General features: G+C 50.8%; 6 protein-coding genes across 8 annotated transcripts; 4 read left to right on the forward strand and 2 right to left on the reverse strand.

Annotated features, from left to right (window-relative positions):
• Nucleotides 1-22: 22 nt before the first annotated feature.
• On the forward strand, nucleotides 23-8,041 carry LOC136187592 (mediator of RNA polymerase II transcription subunit 13-like). The gene is made up of 23 exons (XM_065975220.1): nucleotides 23-160; nucleotides 391-730; nucleotides 818-899; nucleotides 958-1,095; nucleotides 1,155-1,303; nucleotides 1,355-1,727; nucleotides 1,781-1,909; nucleotides 2,104-2,817; nucleotides 2,865-3,639; nucleotides 3,703-3,828; nucleotides 3,884-3,921; nucleotides 3,990-4,744; nucleotides 4,800-4,958; nucleotides 5,013-5,110; nucleotides 5,173-5,289; nucleotides 5,355-5,472; nucleotides 5,526-5,794; nucleotides 5,851-6,033; nucleotides 6,085-6,308; nucleotides 6,358-6,680; nucleotides 6,747-7,309; nucleotides 7,363-7,418; nucleotides 7,469-8,041. The coding sequence occupies exons 1-23, from the start codon at nucleotides 89-91 to the stop codon at nucleotides 7,623-7,625; spliced, it is 5,958 nt and encodes a 1,985-aa protein (XP_065831292.1). The 5' UTR covers nucleotides 23-88; the 3' UTR covers nucleotides 7,626-8,041.
• LOC136187598 (short-chain specific acyl-CoA dehydrogenase, mitochondrial-like) lies at nucleotides 7,992-9,754 on the reverse strand. The gene is made up of 9 exons (XM_065975228.1): nucleotides 9,527-9,754; nucleotides 9,323-9,472; nucleotides 9,042-9,269; nucleotides 8,953-8,988; nucleotides 8,735-8,905; nucleotides 8,622-8,678; nucleotides 8,489-8,569; nucleotides 8,287-8,439; nucleotides 7,992-8,236 (listed from the first exon to the last, which is right to left on the reverse strand). The coding sequence occupies exons 1-9, from the start codon at nucleotides 9,728-9,730 to the stop codon at nucleotides 8,084-8,086; spliced, it is 1,233 nt and encodes a 410-aa protein (XP_065831300.1). The 5' UTR covers nucleotides 9,731-9,754; the 3' UTR covers nucleotides 7,992-8,083.
• On the forward strand, nucleotides 9,755-11,173 carry LOC136187600 (proline-rich protein 11-like). The gene is made up of 7 exons (XM_065975231.1): nucleotides 9,755-10,000; nucleotides 10,058-10,333; nucleotides 10,392-10,484; nucleotides 10,548-10,642; nucleotides 10,696-10,752; nucleotides 10,803-10,896; nucleotides 10,961-11,173. The coding sequence occupies exons 1-7, from the start codon at nucleotides 9,800-9,802 to the stop codon at nucleotides 11,024-11,026; spliced, it is 882 nt and encodes a 293-aa protein (XP_065831303.1). The 5' UTR covers nucleotides 9,755-9,799; the 3' UTR covers nucleotides 11,027-11,173.
• Nucleotides 11,030-15,118, reverse strand: LOC136187599 (salivary glue protein Sgs-3-like). Of its 2 annotated transcripts, XM_065975230.1 has the most exons (11): nucleotides 13,590-14,152; nucleotides 13,327-13,545; nucleotides 13,126-13,275; nucleotides 12,924-13,066; nucleotides 12,806-12,864; nucleotides 12,648-12,731; nucleotides 12,493-12,599; nucleotides 12,207-12,449; nucleotides 12,088-12,150; nucleotides 11,295-12,032; nucleotides 11,030-11,240 (listed from the first exon to the last, which is right to left on the reverse strand). In XM_065975230.1, the coding sequence occupies exons 8-11, from the start codon at nucleotides 12,211-12,213 to the stop codon at nucleotides 11,170-11,172; spliced, it is 879 nt and encodes a 292-aa protein (XP_065831302.1). In that variant the 5' UTR covers nucleotides 12,214-12,449; nucleotides 12,493-12,599; nucleotides 12,648-12,731; nucleotides 12,806-12,864; nucleotides 12,924-13,066; nucleotides 13,126-13,275; nucleotides 13,327-13,545; nucleotides 13,590-14,152; the 3' UTR covers nucleotides 11,030-11,169. The 2 variants fall into 2 exon arrangements, with proteins under 2 accessions (XP_065831302.1, XP_065831301.1); XM_065975229.1 differs by lacking the exons at nucleotides 11,030-11,240; nucleotides 11,295-12,032; nucleotides 12,088-12,150 and having other exon boundaries at nucleotides 12,217-12,449; nucleotides 13,590-15,118.
• Nucleotides 13,737-18,080, forward strand: LOC136187595 (cytospin-A-like). The gene is made up of 9 exons (XM_065975223.1): nucleotides 13,737-13,896; nucleotides 13,974-14,041; nucleotides 14,555-14,602; nucleotides 14,686-14,960; nucleotides 15,040-15,176; nucleotides 15,312-17,352; nucleotides 17,417-17,585; nucleotides 17,645-17,761; nucleotides 17,810-18,080. Exons 2-9 carry the CDS (start codon nucleotides 14,036-14,038, stop codon nucleotides 17,972-17,974), a joined length of 2,958 nt encoding a protein of 985 aa, XP_065831295.1. The 5' UTR covers nucleotides 13,737-13,896; nucleotides 13,974-14,035; the 3' UTR covers nucleotides 17,975-18,080.
• A 35-nt stretch (nucleotides 18,081-18,115) lies between these two features.
• Nucleotides 18,116-24,414, forward strand: LOC136187593 (RIMS-binding protein 3-like). 2 transcript variants are annotated; one of them, XM_065975221.1, is made up of 24 exons: nucleotides 18,116-19,082; nucleotides 19,134-19,229; nucleotides 19,287-19,424; nucleotides 19,486-19,656; nucleotides 19,709-19,745; nucleotides 19,788-19,882; nucleotides 19,930-20,055; nucleotides 20,117-20,191; nucleotides 20,244-20,333; nucleotides 20,396-20,518; nucleotides 20,567-20,662; nucleotides 20,714-20,770; nucleotides 20,821-21,540; nucleotides 21,585-21,705; nucleotides 21,770-21,799; nucleotides 21,881-22,012; nucleotides 22,092-22,288; nucleotides 22,354-22,432; nucleotides 22,497-23,365; nucleotides 23,422-23,578; nucleotides 23,635-23,726; nucleotides 23,797-23,868; nucleotides 23,923-24,051; nucleotides 24,106-24,414. In XM_065975221.1, exons 1-24 carry the CDS (start codon nucleotides 18,342-18,344, stop codon nucleotides 24,238-24,240), a joined length of 4,578 nt encoding a protein of 1,525 aa, XP_065831293.1. In that variant the 5' UTR covers nucleotides 18,116-18,341; the 3' UTR covers nucleotides 24,241-24,414. The 2 variants fall into 2 exon arrangements, with proteins under 2 accessions (XP_065831293.1, XP_065831294.1); XM_065975222.1 differs by having other exon boundaries at nucleotides 19,709-19,735; nucleotides 19,790-19,882.
• The last annotated feature ends 21 nt before the right edge of the window (nucleotides 24,415-24,435 follow it).

Consider the following 24,435-nt stretch of genomic DNA (forward strand, 5'->3'; position numbering starts at 1 on the left):
GCAGTTGGTATCAACCCGCTTCTGCAAAGCGTTCCCGTATTACCGAAATGAATGCGCGATGGGATAGGGATTACTTTCTCTAGCCATCATGGATCCGTCTGGTGGAGAAGAGCGACGCGATCACCGAACGCCGACCGATCGTCTGAACGTTCTCAGACTGGTGCGCGAACCGCGAGTAACGAACGCGATCCGATCGGCACCCTCCCCTTTCCCCCGTGACGAAGAAAAAAAAACCGACATACCCTAGCAAGGAATGAAAAGTCGCGACGATCTTCGAATCTCGCCCGCCTACTCGATCCCAATTTCCTCTTCGCTAGACGCCGGACTAGTCTCTCTCCCCCGATCCCTCCCAATCCTAATCGCTTCCCCTCCGCGCGCACGCACACACAGATTGACGTCGGCGGCGTCCAATGGCGTCGTTACGCTCTCGCCGCCGGTCTCGCCAGTCCCAAGGACGACGCGCTGCTCGTCGCGTGGAATCGCCTGCTCTCACGCGGCATCGCCGCTTGGTTTCACGGTCACGAATCGATCGATTCCGTCGTCGCGCCGCCGCCGCCGCCGCCGCCGCCGCCGCCGCCGCCGAGCCCCCCGCCCACGACGCGACCCCGATCGACGCCGCAACCGAACGAATCGACGACGGAGACGACGTGGCGACGACAATTGTGGGTCTTCTGGACGTCAATCGAAACGTCGGCCGAAGTGCAACGGCTTGTCGGTACGGAATTGGAAGGTAAGGAAGACCCCGACGCGCGTCGAACGGGAATCGGGGCCCTCAGGGGGGTCCCCCCTCCTCTCACCCCTCTTCCCCCTCCGTCAGAAATCGACTCTGGAAGCGGCGTTAGCGACGGCGACGAATGCCACGCGGCTATGCTTGCCGCCTATCACTGCCTTCTAACGAGGTATCGCATCCGCGCGACTATATGTATAGAACCCCGGCGGCGAAAAGAAAAACTATAGGGTTCTCATCGAAAATCGTTTCGCGTGCGTCGGACGATGGTTCGTCAAGCCCCAATTGACCGACGCCGTTCGCAACGTGGCAACGCCCATCGCGACGGCGACGGCGGCGGCGACGGCAACAACATGTGCAATTAATCGGTATTTATATATATATTGTATACTCTCTTCCGGTGCGGACCGTCTCATCTCATCTATAGCGATTCGGTTCTATACGCCTTTTCGCTCTTTGTACACGGTGGCCGCTGGCTTTGTGCCGCCGTCGACGTGCGACTCTGCTCGGCACTCGAATATCTCAATAGGTCGCATTTGAGTTGCCGGCAACCGGCGACGGAACCTCCGCCGAGAGGTGTCGTTTTTTTTTTCGACTCTCCCCACCCGTGTGACGTCTTCTTTTCAGTTTTACTCTGCCCCAGCGGCGTCGGCGGAACGTTGAAATTGCCTTTGCCGCGATTTGTCGTCGCCGCGGCGAAAGACGGCCGGGAAGCGATTTTGAAGGAGTGGTCCGTCTTTTATCCGGCTCTCGTGCCGAAAGCGGCTGCAATGGCGGCGTCGGCGCGTCGGGACGGCGGGGAACTTCCGGGTTTGGTTGAAGTGGATGTCCAAGGAATTCGCCTTCTCTATCCATCGGCTCTCGTCTTGGTTGTAAATCGTAAGAAGACGCTGAGAGGAAAGTCGGCGAAAGGCGAAGTATCCCTTGTTGGCTTGCTTGATGAATTGGCGAAACTCAGTTGGGAATTAAATATTAGCGGTAGTGCGCCGATGACGTCGAGGTGAGGTGGGACGACCGAAAATGGGGGAAGGGGGAAACGCGTTCTTTTTATAGTCAACAAACTATTGTTGGCAGCATTGGGAGTATGAGCGGCAGTAGCGCGTCGTCCGCTTCGACCTCTAAGGGCTTTTTTCCCCACGTCGGCTCGCTCAATAAAGATCCGTGCAACTGTGGAAGAACGAAGTAAGGTCTTGCACTATAGTCAATAATAAGATATTCTCGAAATTGAAATTATCGCTCACATACTGAACAATATTGGCGTATCTCTAACTAGTCTCACAGAAAAGTAAACAGTACTCGTCTACATACCGTTTTAGAGCGTTTAGACGATTGAATTCTTACCCGCCGTAGTAATGCTCGTATCACTATTTTCCCAGGCAAAAGAGCAGTTTAAAAGTGAGAGGAAAAGAGGCCCAATCGGCATTAGGAGCCGGCGGCGGACACCGAAAAGGAGACGCTCCATTTCATCGTCGAAAAATGCCTCAAGGCGACGACGTGACGGAAAAGGCGTCCCCGAGTTGCAGCAACGAATTTGGTCCGAGCGTCGCTGCGCTGGCGAAACACGTCACCGCCGCCGCCGCGTCTTCGTCAACGACGACGGCGGCGACGGCGACGGCGACGGCGACGGGTGCAGCGAAACTACCGGTCACATCGCGTTCCACTTCCGTCCTCGCCGAGTCTCCGTTGCCGTCGCCGTTTCTGCGTCGATCGCATCAGACGTCTTTGCTTACCGCCGTCGCCGCAGTGGGACAAAGTCCAATTCAGAACAGCGTCGGCGGCAGCGGCGGATCTTTCGATCCAAAGACGTTCAATTTTGATTCTTCGCTGGCCTCGTCGCGACTCAAAGGAAGCGCAACGCAGCAGCAACAGCAACAGCAACAACTTCCGAATTCTACTGGAGATACACCGCTGTCTCCCGGAAAACGATCGTTTCTCAAGAAAGATGATTACAAACCGACAAACGCTATTTCTTCTCCGTCGGTTTGGGAGTCATATCGATTGCCTGCCAGTAGAGATTGCCCTCGGCCCCAATTCCCTCTGGAGCGTGAAATGGACTGGGCGGAAGACGACGGAGAGCCAGCAGCCAAGAGGTTAAAAACCCTCGATATTAAATAATTAATTGATTGTTTCGTTTTAGACATTTGAGTGAAAAGGAACCGGCAGCGAATCCGATGTCTATTGATTTATCCGGGGCGCCCGACGACGACGACGACGAAGTCATTGACCTGTCCTACGTCGCAACGACGCCGACGCCGACAACGGCAACGGCAAGATCGACGAGAAGACGAAGCGGTTCGCGATCGCGGCGTACATCCAAAGTGAAACGAAGCGAGAAATTAAATCGGAAAGGATCCGTCTCCACGACGACGACGACCAAATTGGCGTCGTCGCCACTTTCTCCTGAACCGTCGCCCGTCGACGACGTGTTTGACGGGACGACGGCGACGGCGACGACGGAAACGGTAGCGGCAACGTCGGCGAAGACGACGTCAACCACCGTGCCGCCAATAAAAGACTTTTTCTCGCACGAAAACCTCGTCATCGTTGGCAATGAATTAGACAATCTTTTCGATAACGATGACGATGGGACGTCGAATCCTCTCGCCGCTGGCGGTGGTGGTGGCGGTGGCGGCGGCGGCGGCGGCGGCTCTGCCGTCGGTGCTGGCGGAATCGTAGCGACGGGAAAGAGCGTCGCGACCGGTACCATGGTCGCTCCGAGGGGAATTCGAGACGGAGGCGGCGGCGTAGACGCGTGCTTTCCCACGCCGCCGTCGTCACTTGAGCAGCCCTCTCCGGCAACGGCGGACGAAGGGAGTGCGGCGAGAAGTCATGAGCAGATGAAAGGGAGGATGTCGGTCGCCGTGGCGCGATCGGCGACGGCGCCGACCGAAGAATTGAAATATCCGGTCGAGGTATAAATACTAGGGAACGTAGGACGAGTTTTTAAAAATCGCTCGTTTTTTCTTCTATGCTAGATTTTGAAGCTGAATGAAGAGTGCGTCGTCAGCTGCCTGTTTTCGGCGATTGAATTACCCAGCAAGGGAATGATGCCCCCGTTGAAGTCTCATTCTCATTTGACCTACATTCCATCAACGCAAGATGTAGAACGACCCTTAAAATGTACCTCCCTTTAGTACGATTTTCTCTCTTCTTTAGGATGAGAACAAAGCGTTGAATCCATTCACTAAAGAACCGTAAGGAAAACACGAGCCTTTACACACACACACACATTGTGCGCACTAATTCAATTGTCTGCCTGCAGGACTCCAATACTTCTAGGCGGATCCGCTCTCACCCCATTACCCGACTTCAAGCAAATCGTCCCATCCGGCAGACAGCTCCAGCAGCCCCAGTCGACGCCAGCGTCGACGTCGCTCGCAACGACGGGCCGCGTACCACCACGATCAGTCGTCAATTCCGTCAGTTCGCCGTGCTCGCACTGTTCGACGCCGCTACCCGCCTTGTCTGATGGCAGCGGCTCGGCGGCGACGGCGCCGCCGGGAAGTCTCATGCGACATCCGGCTGTGGGTCCATTGCACTCGCATTCGCTTCTCGTCAGTTTGCTCGCCTCGTCGCAAATTCACATGCGACTTTCCGCCACGTACGAATTTCCGCCGCCTCCGTCGCGACCTGTCCCTGCAAGCAAATCCCTGTGTCTTCGGCCAGTGCGGCAAATATCCGAAGGATTTGACACCTCCGCGTTTTCTTCTCCTTCGAGAATGAAAAATCAACAAATGACCGAAGTGCCGCCGCCTCCGTCATCGTCGTCGTCGCCTGCGACGGATTTGATTGAGCTCTTTCAGCGACACTGCCTTGCGTCTGTGGCGTTTCAGTCGCAATGGAACGGCGCGCGAGTCGTGGAGCGAACGAGCAGCCAGACATTGACACCGCTGAACGACATCCTAAACGGGCGATTGATTGAACGGAATTTGCAATTGGGACGAGAATTGCTGCTGAGACATTCGCCGTTCTGCGGCAGCGGCAACTATCCGGGAAGCCGAGCCGGCGACGAAGACGGTATGGGAATCTTTCTTTTCCCGTAGAGATACGCATCTATAGAGTTTCTATTTAGGTTCCCTTGTGATGACGTCTTGCATTCGAGGAGAAAAGGACTTCTGTAACAAGGAATTGAAAGAGTTGAACTCGTTGCTAAGGCGAAACAATCTGGCGCGAGACGGTCCGGATACCGAACCGTTATCAATTGAACAATTTGAAAGATTGGCCAATACTGGTTATATAGTTATATAGAAAACAAGTAGTATGTTTAAAAATGTTTCTCTTTCAGAGAGATTGTCTTGTTTGAAGACGTTACCTGTTCCTGCTGTGCAGGTGGGATACGACGGGGAAATTATTTCCGTTTCACCCGTTGCGCTGGTCAATTGGGTAAGTAGCATAATTGACCAAGAGTCTGACCACACACAATTGGTATTGTATTTGTATTGTAGGAAAAGTTGCAGTTGGAACCGTACTCAAATTCCCACAACGTCATCTACTTCGCCGTCGCGCCGGAACCTCTGAATGGCGTTCGAACGTTTTTGAAGCAATTGTCGCAAGTTTACGAGGTGCGCGTTCGCGCGATACGAAAAGCAAGAAGTCTCGTTCGAATCATTTCATTTTATATACGTAGGACTGTCGTCTGGGCAAACACACGCCTAGTTCCAAAACGAGAGAAGGAATAGTCAAATCTGGTAAGAAATACACCGATCGCGTGTCGAGCGACGACACAAGTTGGTTTTCCAAACAAGGTACGTTAGAAAAAACAATTGTTATTATTATTATTATTATTATTTTGTCACAGGCACGTCGGCGTTCGCCCAGCAATGGCAAAGCGTAGCACGCGCGTGCCGTCACGCCGTCGTACCCTACGTTTCGACGACTCTATCGGAAGCGCACAGCGCCGCCGGCGTCGTCGATCAAGCCCGCTTCACCGTCGTCGTTTACGTCTTTATCCCGTCGCGAAACGTCGCCTCGACCGGAATGCCGTCGAATCAGGAATTCACCCTACGCTGCTTTCACGAAATCATCGAAGCGTTGCCGCCTCGCATTCGCTCGGACGTCGTTCTACAAGTGAGAACGTGAAATAGATTAAATTATTTTAATTAATAGCGAATGATGTATCTAAGGCGGTGCCTTTCGACGTGACATTGGATCACTGCTACATGCGATTAAGCTCTGAGGCGTCGTCCGAGTGGCCTTATAAGAGTTTGGCCCTGTCGATTTATGGCCAGTGTCGACCGTCAACGCAACTGCCGTCGCGAGGCAAACTGCTCACGTCGTTTGGCGCGTTGTGTTGGAACAAGAATCTGGTAAGGAAAACGGTTATTAAAAAATATATATATATAATTTAATGTATTCAGGTGGAAAATGCGTTGCCTCGCGTTTTCACTCCGGTTTTTGCACTGGAAGAAACGCCGCCGTTGCTGTCCTTCGATTCGGACGGCTTGGATGACGTCGATGGCGCGTCTTCGGACCATTGGCTCTTCTGTGGCTACTCGTGGATCAATGACAATAAGCTCTTGGTCGCAGTGCTGACTGACGCGCGCGGAAGCGTACTAGAACCGACCGTCATATCAGTATCAAAGTAAGTGAAAGAGAAACGCGCGCACGAAGAGAAATTGACTTCGCCTTAGGTCCCACGATCTGACCGCGAGTCAACTGCTTCTCTCAGCCTTCAAGAATTTATACGAGTTCTGCGTTGACTTCGTCTCTCGCGTGCGACAGCAGTTTCGCATCGTTTTTACGCGCGTCGGCGGCGCGACGACGTTGAGTTCTGATGAATTGCTTGCGTGGCGTCGGCTCCTGACGCGTCGTCGTCTTTTGGCGACGAATTCGAAGCTCGCTGATTGTCGAATTGCGAAAGCGTTGCCGTCTAGTTACGTACACTCAACAATTCTCTCGGCGTCAGTTGTGAGCCTGGAAATGGATGATAAACTGCGGGTCGTATCGTCGGAAGGTAAAGCGAGAAGGCCAACAACAACTGGTTTAGCGAGTAAACGCCTTTCTCTGCCTTCCTTCTCAGGCAAACGTAGTTCGTCGACACTGCTTGTATTTCCGTCGGATTTTGACGCAAAACAGCCGACCACTTTCAAGGAACTCTCGTCAGAAACGATTCCACTCGGAAGTGGCAGTGCCAACATGGGAAGCTTCGACGCGGCGACAGCTGCAGCCGCAGCTGCCGCCGCCGCAGCGACCAACTCCACCGACGCACTCGACCTGGCGACGACAGCAGACGATCTTCTTACCAGTATGACTTCATTGTCGAAGCACGGCGGAGGACGCGAATCGACTGCCTCGTCGGAAGTGGACACTTTTCTGTTCAATCCGCCGTCGACTGAAGCGACGTCCGCTGCCTCGCATATCGCCGATTTTCGAGCGGAAGAGCACTCGTTGGCCGACACGCCGACTGATATGCCCTTTTTGCTGAGCGGAACGAGTTCTGAGGAGAAAGGCGCTGATGCAGGTCCAGAAATTGGAAGCAAGACCAAAGGAAAAAACGATGCAGAGAGCAGTCTATGCAATGGCTATTTATTTGTGTGTCTCGATGAGACCGGCAAAGACGAGACGACGCCAACTGTAATAAAGGTGAAGTGGGTACACGACTAAGGGCGGGAGAGTTGACGATTTTTTTCAATTAGGGATCTCTATCTGTGTGTTCTCACACCAAACCTCTATTGTACCAGCAACATTTGAGGTAACACGGCTCTAATAAAACGACGCCTGTCCAACGTTTTTTTCGTCTAGATTCATAATGGAGCGTTACGACGCCCTCTCTTGGCTTGGATTGGATCTGACCACGGGTCGTCGTTCGTCTGGCCTGCCATTTCACTTGTCCGTTGCTGAGACACTGGCTGGAGAAGTGGACGGCGTTTTCTCTCATCTCATTCACTCCGAAACGTAACGGTAAAGGGTCTAGAGCTGCTGCTGCTGCTGCTTATTGGCAAAGGGGAGAGATTTATATATTTTAAATTTTGGTTTTGTAATGTGCCAATGTACAGAGAAGAGGGAGTTTTTAATTTCAGAGTAGCGATAAGGTATATATTTGTGTATCCCTCTCCCCCAACGTTTTCCTTTGTCGCCCCCCCCCCCCCCGGATAAGGATCACGTCTATGATTATGTAGATTGAGTTGTATTTGCGATGCTGTCGTATCGGACATTACATACAGTACATGAAATTTCTCTGACTTTAATTATTACTAAGTACTCGCCTTTTTTACAAGACTGTATGAAATAGTGTACGCTTTGATGTCTTTTGCATATCATAGAATTACTATTGTCTATCTGTGCGTCTTGTTGAATTTTCAGTAGCAATTTCATAAGGAATGCGTGGTACAGAAAAAAAACAAGCAGACTGAATTTTCATGCGTTTTGTTCTTTTAGAACCTGTCCGGCAATGACCAGACGCTGAATTTCGCTTGTGCCTTCATAAATTTCCGTGATGCGAGCATCGCGATAGTGCCGTTCAGCCTGCATCTCCTGAACATAGCCCATGCCTCCAAGAACTTGAATAGCCTTTTTCGACGTCACAATAGAAAGCGGATATCGAAGGATGAAAGTCTTACCTGGTGTGACACAAAAGTGGCAGTTTCCGACGCCGTCAGCTTGGCCATGGCGGCGGCTTTTACGTGCGGTCTTCCGGAATCCTTCAGGGCAGCGGCCTTCCACGTGAGCAGTCTTGAACTTTCAATGCGACATGCCATATCCGCGATTTTGTTCTAGAAGCATCGTTTGTACAGGAGAGCGCGACGGATTTCTCCCGTTCACCTGAATTGTTTGCATTTTCGCGATTGGCTGATTGAACGCCTTTCGTTCCTGAGCGTAACGAACGGCCAATTCGTACGCTGCCTATGAATACAGTAGTGAATGCTCACTCGCACTCAAAGTGGACCTAAGGTACCTGAGCTATACCAATAGCCTGGCCAGCAATTCCTATTCTCCCAGCATCGAGAACAGTCTGAAACAAAGAAAATGCGTCTCCTAACTTACCCCCCAGCACAAGCACAAAGACACCATTGCTATTTTGAAACCCTGTCCTGGTTCACCAAGCAGATTCTCCTTTGGAATTCGACAGTCTTCGAATATGAGATTGCAAGTGGAAGACGCCCTGATGCCCAGCTTCTTCTCCAACTTCCCGAGCGTTAACCCTTCCGTCGGTTTGGGAACAACGAAAGCCGAAATTCCCTAAACAGGTTGATTACAGCATCCTGACACTTCAATACTAAATTTGCCTTGTGTTGTAAAGATTTATCAGTCGTGGCAAACACCTTCAATTGAAACGAAAATGAGCAGCAAGGTCACAATGAATTGGTCGTCTTACAATAGCCGCAGTTGACTCGAACCCGTTCGTGATCCACGCTTTGGTGCCGTTCAACACCCAACAGTCGCCGTCGTCTCGTGCCGTCGTTGACGCCGCACCAGCATCGCTCCCATTGCCCGGTTCGCTCAGTGCAAACGCTCCAACGCGACTCCCGTCGACATGAGGACCAATGAACGTCTCCTTCAAATAGTCGCTTCCGTACTTTTCCAAGGGACCGAGAAAGAGGCTCTGCATGTATGAAGGTTAGTGGGTGTAGGGGCGTGGCACGGTTTCTCCCCTACGTTATTGACGGAAAGAACGACTCCTGTGGATGCACAGCCCCGGCTTATCTCTTCCATAGCGATAGCATAAGCGAGATAATCCATCCCCGTTCCTCCGTATTTTTCGCTCGTCGTTAGAGCCATCAGGCCGAGATCGCCCATTCCTTTTACCTTTTTTTTTGACGCTTCTATTGAATAAGGAACTACCTGTACTAGTTTTTTAACCTGTTTTGCAGGATATCGAGCTTCCTGGTCCAACATGCTTGCAACTGGGGCCAATTCGTTGTCGGCGAAGTCGCGGCAGGTTTTTCGAAGCATTTCGTGCGTTTCGGGCAGATCCATTAGACTCGACGCTTGCCTAACAAGCGGAAAGGGTCGTCCCCTCCTGAGAAGGAACGCCGCGCGACTACAACGCTGCAGAAATGCCATTGACGCAAAACCGAAACCGGGACGTTAATTCCAACTTCCCCGTATAACGTTTAAAATTGAAACGTCGTGATGCCGCCTCTTCGAAAGCAGAAACAGCGGCAACGATACCGAAATCGACAGCGCAATAAAGCCAAACTCAGAAAGGCCAAGAGCGAGAAACGAGAACAGCCTGCGGAAGAAGAAAGTTCGGACGACGAAGCAAACGAAGAACAACAATCGTCTTGGCTTCCTGCATTGAACGTCTCGGCTATCTACGGCGGCTGGAATCAGGTAGCTCTAGACATTAGACTCAAGACGAAACGATCGAGGTTGAATTTCTTTCCCAAGGCAGTCGAGTCGTTCAAGGACACTTTATTTCCTTCGCGGCGCCTAGAACGCGAGCTCAGTTCGACTCGGGAAAAGCTCTGTCAAGTTCAGTCAGAATTGAATGATTTGAAAAGTCGCGAGGCCCATTCCGTGGACTTTTCGTCGACGGCTCCTCCTCCTCCGCCATCGGCTCCTCCTACTCCTCTGCCGCCGCCGCCGCCACCGCCGCCTCCTCCCCCAATTCGAAGTCCCACCAATTTTAAAATCAGAATTGTCAAGGGAGCAAATAAGGGAAAAGTACGATATCTATAGGGTGATGAGGATGATGATGATGATACTGAAGTATCGACTCTAGCTTCTTTCTATGGAAAATAAGCCGAGAATTACCCTTGAAGACATACAGAATGTCAAACTTCGTTCATCACATCCGATGCGAACTCGTTCAAAGGTAATACAATGCAATGCACTGAAAATTTAATTAACAAACAAACTCTACTCTCTTTTTTTGGAGACTTCTTCTGGTCAACCTCTCGTTACGCTTACTGATTTGAAAGGAGTGACTCTTCGTCGCGTTACAAGACCTTCTCCTAGAAAGACGAGAAAGAGGTACACTGAACAATGCTACGCACCCATTTGTGTGAAAATAGTTATTTTTTCAGTGCTTCTCCGGAAGCTTTTCAGCTGAGAAAGTCACTAAGAAAAGTCAACGTCTGCAGGTGCCGCCGCAATACTATATATATACTATTACGAGTCAATGGACATTTAGATCACCTGGTGGCACTCCTCAAATTTCATTCAAAGAGAGTTCTGGCGATGGTCTCACTCCGATGATGACTAAAGCTTTAAAAAGGAAATTTAAGGTAAGAAAGAGCCTTCCTTCTCGCACACACACACACTACTAGCGTTATATGCACGTGTGTGCAGAACGCGCGCTCTCCGTCGTTGTCTCCTCATCCGGAAGTTTGCGAGGAGTCGCCAGCACTCGTCTAGCGAAATAGAGCGTTTTTTGGATCTTTTCTTAGTGTAGTGTAAGTGCGTAGATAGAATGTTCATGTTTGAAGTGGGTCATATTTTGCAAATGTTAAAGTTCAGAGGGAGGGTTTGATTGAACTATTGAGAACGGCGGTCGCCTCTTACGAAAGATACAGCGCCCATAGTAGGGCTAAGATCGTAAGAACGGAAGCCTTTTGAGCCGCTTCTGAACCTAAGACAAACAAGGAGAATAATTACACTACCCAATTAGCTGAGCTAGTTTTACTTGGCACTGAAGGAGGACGATTTGTGACAACCGGTTTAGACGTCTTCGGCTTTGCGGTAGTCGCACTTTCAGTCACTTGAGGTGCCCCAGTCGTTGCTTCTTTCGCGGTTGCTGGGTGTTGGGTGGTTGACGGTTTGGTGGAGGCCTCGTGGGTCGTTGGGTGCTGAGTAGTAGGTCCCATCGTAGTCGGTTCCATTGTAGACGATTCCATCGTACTAGTAGTCGGTTCCATTGTAGTCGGTTGCATCGTACTAGTTGTATTCGCCGATTCCGCTGTAGTCGGTTCCATTGTAGTTGGTTCCGTCGTACTCGTTGTATTTACCGATTCCATTGTAGTCGGTTCCGTCGTACTCGTTGTATTTACCGATTCCATTGTAGTCGGTTCCGTCGTACTAGTTGTATTCACCGATTCGGCTGTAGTTGGCTCCATTGTAGTCGCCCATGCCGCTGTGCTTGGTTCCATTGTAGTCGGAGCCATCGTACTCGGTCCCATTGTAGTCGGTTCCATTGTCGTCGGTCCCTCCGTCGTAGATACCACTGACATATTAGTTGAAACTGGCGCACTTGTTGACATATTTGTCGACGCATTCGTTGGCATATTTGTCGACGCATTCGTTGGCATATTTGACGGGGTATTTGTTGGCATTGACATATTTGTTGGCATTGACATATTCGTTGGCATTGACATATTTTGCCACATTGACATATTCGTTGGCGGCATCATCGTAGAATTCTGACCTGCACATACTCTATAGATATGGCGCTCACCAAACGAAAACGCATTCGTGATTACCGCTAACTGTCGCCGACGACAGTAGACAGGCAACGAACGACACGCAGATGAAATCAACATGCACTACACATTTGTTTCTTTGATACCGAGCCGTGCAAACGTCAAATAAAATCGTCTACCTTTCATGATTTTCCGTTGCTCGTTGACGGACAGAACTGATTAAGTTTCATTGGTTGTTTTGTTATTGACGTCACAATTATCTCTAATGCGCATGAATGGTCACGAACACAATGAGACGTCTCTTCCTGTTAGGGCGTCTTTATAGAGTTTGATTGTTTTTCTCGACATTTTAAAGTTCGCAATGCACCCGTCAAAACCAGACTTATAAGGCTTGAGCATAACGCTTTCAGCCGGAAGTCCTCCTAAAACAAAAAATTGTATTCAATCAAACTCAAACTGTTTTACCGATGTATATTTTGTTATTTATGGTAAAACGGGCACTGATATTTTTTCGATATTTTTGACTGTTGTAAATAGTTTTGTCAACGGTTAATTTCACAGAGTGCTGGTACCTAAAAGTAGGAGTTGCCTACTTTTGTACCGGAAGAGTTTTACGGTACCTCTTTATGTGAGCAACATGCCATCGTCCGTCGTCAACCTTCAAGTTAGTCTGCAGTATTTGTTGTCCGTTTCCCACATCAAATCTGCACAAAACATTTACTTTTACTAGAATTTAGCAGCCCTAGTAAGTCTGCCAGTAGTTCAACGTCTGTTGTACCGAAGATGGAGTTCTCCATTTGTTATACCCAAAGCGAAAAAAATTTTATACGGTCTGACCTAAAAGCGGATTCACTGTACACTGCATAATATACTGTGTGATAATAGAACTTTCCCACCGGCGGTAGATATAGTAGAAGAGCACTTCTGGCTGACTTAGTCTTGAATTTTATGCTAAATTCTGTTCGTTTCGGATGAGGAAAATACGTCTCATAAACGGCGTAGCTTATCCGACGAAAGTAGGCGAATCCCGAGCTAACATCTAAGCAACGCATATAGATGAGTGTTTTGACTGCGGATACATATTGATGTGAGAGTGACCTCGCTCGCAGTACACTCCTGCTTTTCTGATTGGACAGCTACAGTGATAGCGGTTGTCGCCAGGAGTGTATCTGCATGAATCGGGCGTACGACAGCGATGCTTTGCATTGCACGGATTTATAGCTTTTCCCGTCGAAATTTTGCGGGGAACTGCCGTGCAAAAAATCAAGAGCTGGCTTACTGCAGAATTATTGCTAGTACCGTGAGTTGCATTGACGCAATAGCAAGTACACTGCCTTTTATTTTCACACAGTTCACCTGAACAGGTCAATTTCGTGCGCGATAGAGAACCACTCTGCCACATAGTATGAATATAGCACGGTGGCTTGTTAGGACACTCCTTGGGCCCAGCTATGGGCTTGCAATTGGTCTGATATTCAGGAAGGCAGCCTTCCTTTGTACGGCAGTCATAGCACGTTACTATAGAAAAGTATTGGCGCGTAGTAGCCTTGATTCCTTTTTACCTGTCCCTGGACTCTCAGTCTTCGAAAACCGCGGGAAAATAACGAAAACTAACAAACAAATGCTAAGATAAGCTGTCATGGCACACCTCTTTATGACGTCACGTATTAATCTTCGCGTTGATTCATATTCATTTTGTCTGCGCATCGTCGCAGGCTGTCACGTGCGCGCATCGAGAAGATAAACAACCCCCGCATCTCTCCGTCTCTTTGCGGAGAGCAAGAGAGCAAAGCTGCTCTCCAGCCGACTCATTCATCGTCGAGCAACACAAGAACGCGCAGATTTCGAAGCCAAACTGCGGCCGTTTCGGTAAGCCGAGCTAAGCGCGGAAGCGAATCCCGAACGAGTAGAACAAGGAAATAGCCGATAACTGGCTTCTTCTCCAGTCGGGCTTCACTCGCAACGTGCCACAAACTCGACAATCGAACGATTAGCACCGTGAGAAAAGATGACAGTAAGGAGACCTCATGTTTGTTCCCCCGTGTCGTTCGGCCCCCTACCATTAGTAGCAGCAATGAGAGCTGATGCCTTGATGAGAGTAAACGCCCTCCTCCCCTTCCTCCCTCCGAACGATAAACGCGACGACCGTCGACGAACTTTTTTGTCGTCGCTCGCACGAATTAGTTAGGTTAGTAGGTTTCATTCCTCCGAAAAGTAAACAGTCCGCATTTTGCACAGGATGCGAGACGCCGTAGTACTGAGTAGGATTTAGATAGGGAGGGACCGTATGGCGCACATTAGGCCGAAAATCGCATTTAGCCAACCCCTTTGATGCTGTCCCAGTCAAGCTTGTAGATTAGGAAAGCCGGACCATCTGCCGCGACCGGCTCCTCGAGCGCATGAGAGGAGGAGGCCTATTATCCGATCAGACTAAACAGCTTTGCTACCTCCGATCTATCTCCGCCTATTATTGCCAAGCAACCGCCCTCTTCGTTCCATTCACAATAAATAACGTCCCTTTTCTAAGGAATCCGTTACGCGTCACGCTCAAGTGTCGTCAGCTGACGGGCGCCAGGTCAGTCGGAACCGTGCATTCCACTCGCACACAAGCCCGCAGTCTCTCTCCCTCTCTAACTCATGGTACGCGGTGTTATTCAGATATCGAGTATCGTCGTCGATGCCGGTCACGGCGGAGGCGGAGGCGGCGGAGGCGGCGGCGGTCATAGAGCCGTCTCCAGCGTCGTCGTACCGGCGAAGAAATCGGAGAGCGGCAGTCGCGATGGAAGCACGTCGCCAATGTCGCCGCCGGCGAAAACGACGACAACGAAAAAACGGATCGTCGTGAAGAAAATCGTTCGAAAACCAAAGGGAACAACAACAACAACGGGCGGCGCAACTCCGACTCCGACTCCGGTTCCAACTTCGACGACGAAGTAATTTTCATACCGGGGAACCGACATTAGATCAATTATTAGGGCTGTGACGAGATCCGCTTCGCTTCCGCGTTTTTAGATCGGTGAACGGCGTCAGTAAGAAGAAGACGACGACGACGACGACGGAGAAGCCGAAAGCGTCGTCGTCGTCGCTCTTCGACGACACGGACGACGACTTCTCGCGAATGTTTAGCGCGGGCGTGAAGACGAATAATGGTAGGTAATTGCCTATTCCTTGTGTCCGTCGAGAAAAATAGGGTCAGTGGGAGGGAGGGAGGGAGCAATAATGCAATCGGCGCGACTCCTTCGTTAGCAGCGAGAGTCTTCTTACGAGATTACCCTTCTGTGTAGATGTCGATGATTCCATGCTATTTTTGTCGTCGCCGGCAACTCAGCCTCGAAACGTCAAACGACTTCAATCCAAGGATTCCGCGCCGCCGCCGCCGCCGCCGCCGCCACCTTCGTCGTCTCCGCCTCCCTTACCGTCGTCGGCGCCGCCTCCTCTTCCGGAATCGGAAGTTCCGTCGCCTCCGCCTCCGGAGGACCCCATTGTCGTCTCCGCCGCCGTTACGGTGCCGAGTGTCGTCGGTCGTCTCAAAACGGAATTGGAACGAGTCGTCGACGAGAAACGACGCGTCGAGAAGGAGCGCGACGATTTGAAACGCGAATTGGCGACGTTTGCGACGTCGAAGACGACGGTCGACGAGGCGACGCGCACGATCGAGCGTCTGCGCGTCGATTTGGATCGATCGAACGACGAGACGAAAGCGGCGCGCGACGAAATCGAGAAATGGAAACGGGAGAGTCGTCTTTTGCGCGTCGAACTCGACGACGCTTTGAAGGAGTTCGAAGTGTCGACGGCGGAAGCGAAGGAGTTGAAGGAGGACAAGGAGACGCTCGTCTTTCTTCGCGCGTCGTTTCAGAAGAAATTCGCCGAAGTGAAGGACGAGAATACGGAAATGGCCGCGCAGCTGGCGAAGACGGAAGAGGACCTGGCGACGACGATTCGAACGCAGCAGACCCAGCAAAAGGAGTTGGAAAAGACGCGCGAAGAGGTGACGGGACTCGTGATGGCGTTCGAGGAGAAGATCAATCTGATGGAAGTCGAAAACGATTCGCTGATCGAGGACATACGCGCGACGCGCGCCGCGGCGAAACGCTATCGAAAAAAGTGCCAGGATCTGGAGAAGGAGACGGAGAAGTTGAACGGCGCGCTGACGCGAGCGCAAAACGCCAACGCCGACGAGGTGAGCAAAGCGAGAAAGGCAGCGGAGTCCGAAGAGACGACGATTGCGCGGCTTCGTAAGACGATCGCCGAGCTCGAGGCGGACGGATTAAAAGCGAGGCGAGCGCACGAGATGCGTGCGAAGGAGTTGGAGGAGGCCGTCGAGACGGCGTGCGCTCGCTCGACGGCGAACGAGGAGACGATCGTCGCTTTGAGAGCCGACGTCGCCGAGTTGGAAAGCGAGAAAGCCGATCTGACGAAAACGGTCGGGGAGCTGAGAAAAACGGCGAAGGAGACGACGTTGCGACGCGACAAGAAGCGCGAGACGGAGGCGGACTTGGAGAGCGAGAAAAAGGAGATGATGGATTACATCATCGAACTGGAAGACAAAGTCGATCAACTGGAAAAAGATCAAAAAACGAAGGCACTCGACTTCAAAAAGGAGATGAAAGAAATGAAAGAAAACTGGCGCAAAGAGTCGAATCGCGCAAAGAAACTCGAAGCGGAGGTGAACGACTTGCAAGGCGAAGTCAAAATCAAACGCAATTTGGAAGAGGAAACGGTCGTTCGAGCGAAACGGCACTCGGAGGAGATTGACGACTTTCGCGCGGCGATGACGGACTTGAAGGACGAATTGGATCGTGCGCGTCGCGAATGCGAGACGGTCGAGTCGTCGCTTCGTTCGGAGTACGAGACGAAATTGGCGACGGCACGACACGAGTCGGAGAGCTTGGAGACTCGTTTGACCGAAGTCGAAGCGAGTCGCTACGAATTGGAAAACGAATTGAAAAAAGTAAGTGCGTCGTCGTCGCCGTCGAAGACGACGATGATACGAAAGACGACGACAGTCGTCACGCTTCAATCGTCGTCGAGCGAAGAGGAGGAAAGCGTGTTCAACGTCGCCGCGACGGACGAAGTCGTCGACGTGCCGGACGGCGCTTTGTTGTCGCGTCCGTCCGCTAAGAGTCGATCGTCGACGCCGAAAAAGTCGCCGACGCCGGAGGTCAAGGAAGACGCTGCCGCCGCCGCCGCCGCCGCCGCGTCTTCTCCGGCTACCAAAGCTCGTTGGGAGCAGGTGAAAACGGCCGTTGTTACGCGCGACGCTTCTCCGATAAACGCGAGGAAGCCGGAGGGTGGGGGAAGAAGCCGCGTCGCTTTTGCCGCCCAGTGAGATCGTTTTGCGGGTGTTAATGTTTGCTTTATTACTTATTTCTTTCTTGTGTGTGTCAAGGAAATTTGGCGCTAGTCGCTTTAGTGGCGGCGGCGGCGGTTTTGAGAAAAAGCCGTTGAAGCGGTCGCACACGTTCACCCCGGGTTCTCGAGCCGGAAGAGGTGGCGAGGGACAGTCAAAGAAAGAAATGCTTTTGCAGTGGGTCCAGCAAAAGACCGATGGCTATAGGGTAAAGAAAAAGGGTCTTTTTTTTGAAGAGCGTTCCTCATGTGTTTTTTTATTTACCAGGACGTCAACGTTACGAATTTCGCGCGCTCTTGGAATAACGGGATGGCTTTCTGTGCTCTCATTCATCACTTCTTTCCGACTAAGATTCCCTTTGACACGCTGAAGAAAGAGAACAGGGTAAACAGTGCAGCAATTGCTTGATTTTTTTTTTCAACGCGTTTCTAGGCTGAAAATTTTGAGCTTGCCTTTCGAGTAGCCGAAGACGAAGGCGGCGTTCCTCCCTTGTTAGAAGTGGAGGACATGGTTGCAATGGAAGTTCCTGATTGGATGTCCGTCATGACGTACGTGTCCGTCATTTACTCTCACTTGGCTGCGCGAGATAGAAAGTGAGCGCAACGAGAGCTAAGGAACTTGACTAGTAAAAAAGTAATATTGCAATTTTGTGTTAGCTTATACATGTTATTGATAAATTTTATTTGTTGATTTACTATCGTAACTCGTTAGCGTACTACCGTAATCCGGGAGCTCACTTTCTTTTTTTTGTTTAGAGTGTTTTTATTCTTCCTTTTAGCCCTTCTAGGCCCGCCAGGGTGCTCGCCCGTTGCGTGGAGCATAGTCGTCGAATTTTAGTCATCGAGATCCCCTTTTCGGCACCGTGCCTCGTTTTGTTTATATTTCGATGTGATCTCCTTGCAACTTGCAACGAACACCCCTCCACTCGTACCGACCTCAAACGACCCTCGCGCCACCGAAACAAATGGAAGAAACGATCAAGAAGCTAAAAAGCGACCTCGAAGCGGAACGCCAGCGCGCGAAGCAACTCCAACGCGAAAAAGCGCACGACGTGCGACAAGCGAAGCAGGAAGCGTCTCGCGAACGCGATCGAGCGATCGCCGAAGCAGCGAAGCGTCTCAACGCGGAACACGCCGCCGAACGCGAAGCCCTCCGCGACGCGCTCGCTCGACAAAAGGAGCACGACATTCGACACGCGCTCAAAGCGAAAGACGAGGAAATGCGCCAGGTGCGCGAACAGCTCGCGCGCGAAAAAACGACGGCGATCCGTCACGCCGCCGCCGGGGCGCGACGCGAAACGATGGAGGCGTTTCGCGATCAAGTCGAAACGGATCGCGCGAAATCGATGGAGGAATTGTGGACGCTTCGCGAGGCGAAGACGCGTCTCGAGGACGAGGTGCGGGTCCTTCGCGACGCCGAGCGCGAGAGCGTCGACGCGACTCGACGATTGCGACTCGAATTCGAAGCGGAACGCGACGCGCTTCTGCGCAAATCGAAGCAGGACGCGGCGCGCGACGCGCAGCAGATACGACTCGCCGAGCGCATCGTTCAGCAGAAGGAACGCGAGGCGTTGCTCTATCAGCAGCAAGCGAAGCAACTCGTCGTCGAAAAGGAGACGATTGGGGACGAATTGACGCGATTTCGCGAGGCCGAATCGTGGGAGAAGCGCAGTGCGGCGAAAAACGATAGCATTGTGGAGGGAATGGTGAGTTTCTTTGATTAAGAATCTGATTTTTTAATTAATTAATTAATTAAGGAAAGGGAAATGATGATTAAGACGAATCGATATCGAGACCAGATGCGATTATTAGAAGAGAAAATTGCCGCGCTGAAAACCGAGTACGCCAACTTGGTACGAAAAATTCAGATTCATCAAAACGACCAGACTCCCATACAAACATTTTTTCAGAAACGCGGAAGCGCCGACAAGGATCACGAGGAAAAGGTCAAACGATTGCGACAGAGAAATAAGGAATTAGTGGCATTGGCACGAAGACTCGAAGATCAGAATAAATCGCTGAAAGATTCAAATCGTTCACAGTCCAATGTAAAAATCAATATATATATATAACGTTTGTGGTTTAATTAAGACGTTTTTTTTCTCTTAGAGCGATTCGAATCGAGAGTTGGAGGCGTATAAGAGGTCAGTTGCTCGCGAGAGAGCGAAAGAGCAGGCCGAACACGCGCGAGTGCTGTCGGCGAAAAAGCGAGAAAGAGACGAGCTTGCCGAACGTTTGGCGAAGAAGGAACGCGAATTGCATCAAGCGACGACAAACAAGGTAAGAAAAAAAATAAATGTCATTCCGTACTGACGTTTTTTTTCTCTCGTAGGGAATGCGTGTAGATTCCGTGGATGAGGTAGAGAAGGAATTAATCAAAATTGCGTAGAAAGAAACGTTTGGTTTGTCTTAGTTGGTAAAAGTGCGGGAGAAGGTCGAATCGCTTGAAAATCTGATGAAAGCCATGGCTAAAGAGAAGCTTCACTTTGAACGAAATCTCACTGAAGTGCGTATGAAAAGGAAATCAATTTATTTGGAATATATCGTCTTTAGAATCCGACGAGTGCCGCTCAATTGCAAAATCTTCAAGTTCGCTTCGACGCTCTCGAACACAACAAGAAGCAATTGGACGCGACGTTAGCGAAGAGAAACGCGGACGTCGCCGAGTTAAGAGAAAAGGTACATATAATCACGGGGGGCCCCCCCTTTTGTTTGTATCCTTTGTACCGTCGTTTCTAAGGTCGCGCGGATGGAGGAAAAGGAACGCGATTTGCAAGCGGCTGTGCAGAAATTGGCTTCCGATAATTCTCGTCTTGTACGTGTAACGCTATACGTGGGAACAATGTCTATATAATGTATTTATTTAGGAAGCTGAGCTTGAGTTATGCGTCACGTCGCGAGCTGATCTCGAACGTAGGATATCCGTTGCGGAAGAAAGAGCTAAAGAAGCGGAAACGGTTCGCTCTGTTTTATTAAAAATCTCCCCCTCCCTCGTTGTGAATGTTTTTTTCGTGAGCAGGTCAAGGCGCAGTTTGCTGACGTGGAAAATCAACTTGAGCAGACGAAAGACGATCTGAGCGTCGCTCAAGGAGACAACGCCAAATTGTTGAAAAAAGTGGAGGAGGAAAACAAAAGAGTCAAGGTAAACGCACCCTTAAAAAAGAAATAACTTTCTAATTGATTTATTCAGATCGCTGAGAACGACATCGTTCAACTTCGATCCGCCTTGGAAGCCGCCGAATTGAAGCTAGCCGAGCGAGATGCAGAAATCACCAGTTTGAGAGAAGTGAGATCAAAAAAAAAAAACGTTCCCCACGCCATATATAACTCTCTCTAGACTCAGAATCCTCTCCGGATGTCGCTATCGGGCAATGACATCGTGGAAGAGTTGCACGTGCGTTTTAATATAACTAAAATGCGTTCTGTTCTATTTCTGATGTAAAGGTGCGCGTTCGGGAACTGGAAGAGGAATGCGCTGAAAAAGAATTGCAGCAAATCGCTTTGAAGGATCGTCTTGAACGTCTTGACAGCACCGGATCCGACTTGGATTTGGGCTTGGGTTCTCCGAAGTCGTCGTCTCCGCCGTCGGCGATGAGAAGACGAACGTCGACGGAAAAACTAATCGACAGTCTTCAAGACTCGGACGATTCCGATGACGCGGAGGATATCATGACGTTTCTCAAGAATCCGAGCGCGAAGAAGAAAAAGAACGGAATCGTAAGTCCAGAGAACGAGAAGAGAAAAACGTCGAAAACAGAAACGGACGATGAAAAACGAGCGAATTCGGCGGCGGCGGCGGCGGCGACAACCGTTAGCACTCCGCCGGCGATTGGTTCCCTGCGAGACGAATTCGCCGCGTTGGGAGAGAACGTCGAGAGCGAATACGATTCGCTCAGCGACGAAAGCGACAATGACGACGACGACGACGGCTACGAAGACGCCGTTCTCGAGTTATTGAAGGACGACGAAACGAAGTCGACGAAAACAGCGAAAAAGGAAGACAAAACGACGACGGCGGAAGGGAAAAACGGCGGCGGCGGCGTGTCCGTATTCGTCACAAAGTTTGACTACAATCCCAACGCGGATTCGCCGAACGACAATCCGGAGACGGAGCTATCTTTAAAGCGAGGCGAATTCGTCTACGTTTACGGCGACGTCGACGACGTGAGCGAACAAAAAGTCCAAAGTGGTCCTATTATTTCTTTTAGGACGGGTTCTACCAAGGGGAGACGGAAGATGGTCGCAAGGGTCTCGTGCCGTCGAATTTCATCAATCGGGTTCCCGTTGATTCGCCGGTCACTTCGCCGTCGCCGCCGGCGTCCGACGACGGTACCGTGCGCTCGCGTCGATAAAAGATTTAAAAATTGATTTTTTCTTTTTTTTGGATGTGTAGAGTTGACTGTAAAGCGGGTCTTCAGTCCCGGTAGGTAGAGCGCGACGCGCGCTCTTTTCTCACACCTTTTCCGCGTTGTGTGAACGACGAGCGCACGCGTTTTCCTTCTAGCATACCAGTTGAACAGCGCGGAGCTCGATACGGTCGAAGAGGAGGACGAAGATGCGCTGAACGAATCTCAGAAGGACGTATCTGTTGTAACATTGGACGAAAGCATGCTGAGAGAGGAGGAAAAAGAATCAGGTACAAGGACTTTAGTTTATAACACGTATTGTTGATGGATACATAATATTACTTAAATTCAAAATTCTATTTCTGACAGTCGCAATTCCGCCGCCAAGCGGATTGAAGATCGAGAGAGAATTCGCTCGCAGCTTGCTCATTAAGTGGACGGCGCCGACGAGCGTGCCGCCGAAAGCGATTCACGCTTATCACGTCTACATCGACGGCGCGCTTAAGACGAAGACGACGGGCAATGTAAAGCATCGCGCTCTCGTCGAAGGTCTAGACTTTCTATCGGTAAACGCATTGAATAATTATTAATTAAGTCGCTCTCGCGTAACTCGGGGACTTATGGGATTAAGGGCAAAATGAAATTAACCGTGCGGAGCGTAACAGATCGAGGCGAATCAGCCGACTCCGACTTTCTTCTCATAGGAAAAGGTGAGCTCATCCGTACGTAGATCCTGCGCGTTTCTCGCGCGCGATTCTTACCTCCTCCTCATAGCTCCTCTTCCGCCTCCGGCGGACGTGAAAGTAGGCGTCACACGCGACGGACAGCGCGCTCTCGACGTCTCCTGGAGACCCGTCTCGCAGTCGTCGTGCCCCGAATCGAGATTGACCGGCTTTAAGGTCTACATCGACGACGTGACGGCGACGCAGGTCTACGATCCCAAATCGACGTCGGTGACGATCAATCAGTTCACTATCTCGACGCTCTACACGGCGAATCCGCACAGCGTTCGCGTGACGACGACGTCGGTGGACGGCGAGAGCGAGAAATCGGCGCCGGTCTCCTTTTCCGACGCCTTGCTTAAGGAGACGGCGGAAGAGGAGCGGATCGGCGGCGATAAGGAGAAGGAGGAGCCGTCGGTCGCCGATGCCGACGAATCGGAATTGACGACGACTAGCGACGGCGGCGACGACATTGACGTGTTTCAATTGCACGCTAAAAAGGCGGCGGCGGCGGCGGCGGCGGCGATGAGCAATGGTCATGCGAGAGTTAAACCAGCGACTGCTGATTCGACAAAGCCGGCGGCACTTATCAACATGTTTCAAATGATTGATAACGAAGAAAAAGACGAGGAGGACGACGACGACGAAGAGCTCACTGATGAGGAGGTCGTTGAAGTGTTTGCATCGCCCGTTCGGCCGTCTATCTCGCCGTCTTCGGCGTCTAATTCGATTGAGGTGAAGGAGAAGTTTGAGATTGTTGCCGTCGTCGAGTCGTCGTCGTCGTCGTCGCCGAAGAAAGCGATTGCCGACGACGTGCCGCGACGTTTTGTCGCTCTCTTTAATTACGATCCGTCCGTCATGTCGCCGAACGACGACGGCGTCGATGAGGAGTTATCTTTTCAGAAAGGCGACATCATTTTGGTTCGTTTAATTAGGCATTTTTTTTCTCTTTGACCCCTGTTTACGTTTCTCTGTAGATTTCTGGTGAAAAGGACGAAGACGGTTTCTACAGTGGCGAATTAAACGGTCGTAAAGGCTTGGTGCCGTATAACATGATATCCGAATTGGCTGATAGCGGGTGCGTGATTGAGGAGACATCCGTCGCGTCTAATTTATCAACTCCAAGTCCAATCGGTCAGCTAGTCCTCGCCTTTTTTTTAAAGATAGCCGTCGTCAAGAAAACATTCTAGGTGGGGAGCTCGTAGCTGACGACTTAGGCCGGCCAATGATTGCTTTGTACGATTACGATCCAGCTGAAATGTCTCCCAATCCCGACGCCGAGGTACGTGACTTGGGGACGCGTAGTCATAGGATCTTAGTTCGAAAGACGACGGGGGGGGTTTCTTGTACAGGTCGAATTAGATTTCAAAGCCGGTGAACTTGTCTACGTTATTGGCGATGTCGATGGAGACGGATTTTATCAGGTATGATCTACGCATCCTTTGCAGTGCTTCGTCACTACATCGTCGTCGTTGTAGGGACAAAAGGCGAGCGGAGAGCGCGGACTCGTACCGTCGAATTTTCTCGCGTCCGCCGCAGAGGGAGAAAATCTCAATGCCGATCTTCTCTCGTCGCGGGAAGTTGAAGAAGGAAAGAATGGAACTAAGGTAATTAGTTGAGACGACTTAGGTGTTTCTTGGCGCCACGACGACACTGTTTAGTCTTCGCCTTCCTCTCCATTGGACGGCGCGAGTACGAGCAGCACTCAGCGAAAAAAGAAGAAGGGTCTATTGACGAAAGGCAAGAAGCTAGTAAGGCGGATCGTGGGTCCACTGGGAAGATCAAAGAATAAGTAAAACTAGCCCTCCCTGTTGTACTTTAGTTCGTAGTCTCTGTACGTATCGTCTAAACCTTTTTATTTTGTTTCCGCACTGCATCGAATGGCTGCACGGAGACTTACGAAATTTTATTTTAGTACGCTTTAGTGTTATTATTCCGTCTATACTCAAAAGAGGCTAAGGGCGTATGCATGCGTTCGATTTTTTCCCGGG

Source organism: Oscarella lobularis, chromosome 5 (assembly GCF_947507565.1).
Source record: "Oscarella lobularis chromosome 5, ooOscLobu1.1, whole genome shotgun sequence".
Lineage (NCBI taxonomy): Eukaryota > Metazoa > Porifera > Homoscleromorpha > Homosclerophorida > Oscarellidae > Oscarella > Oscarella lobularis.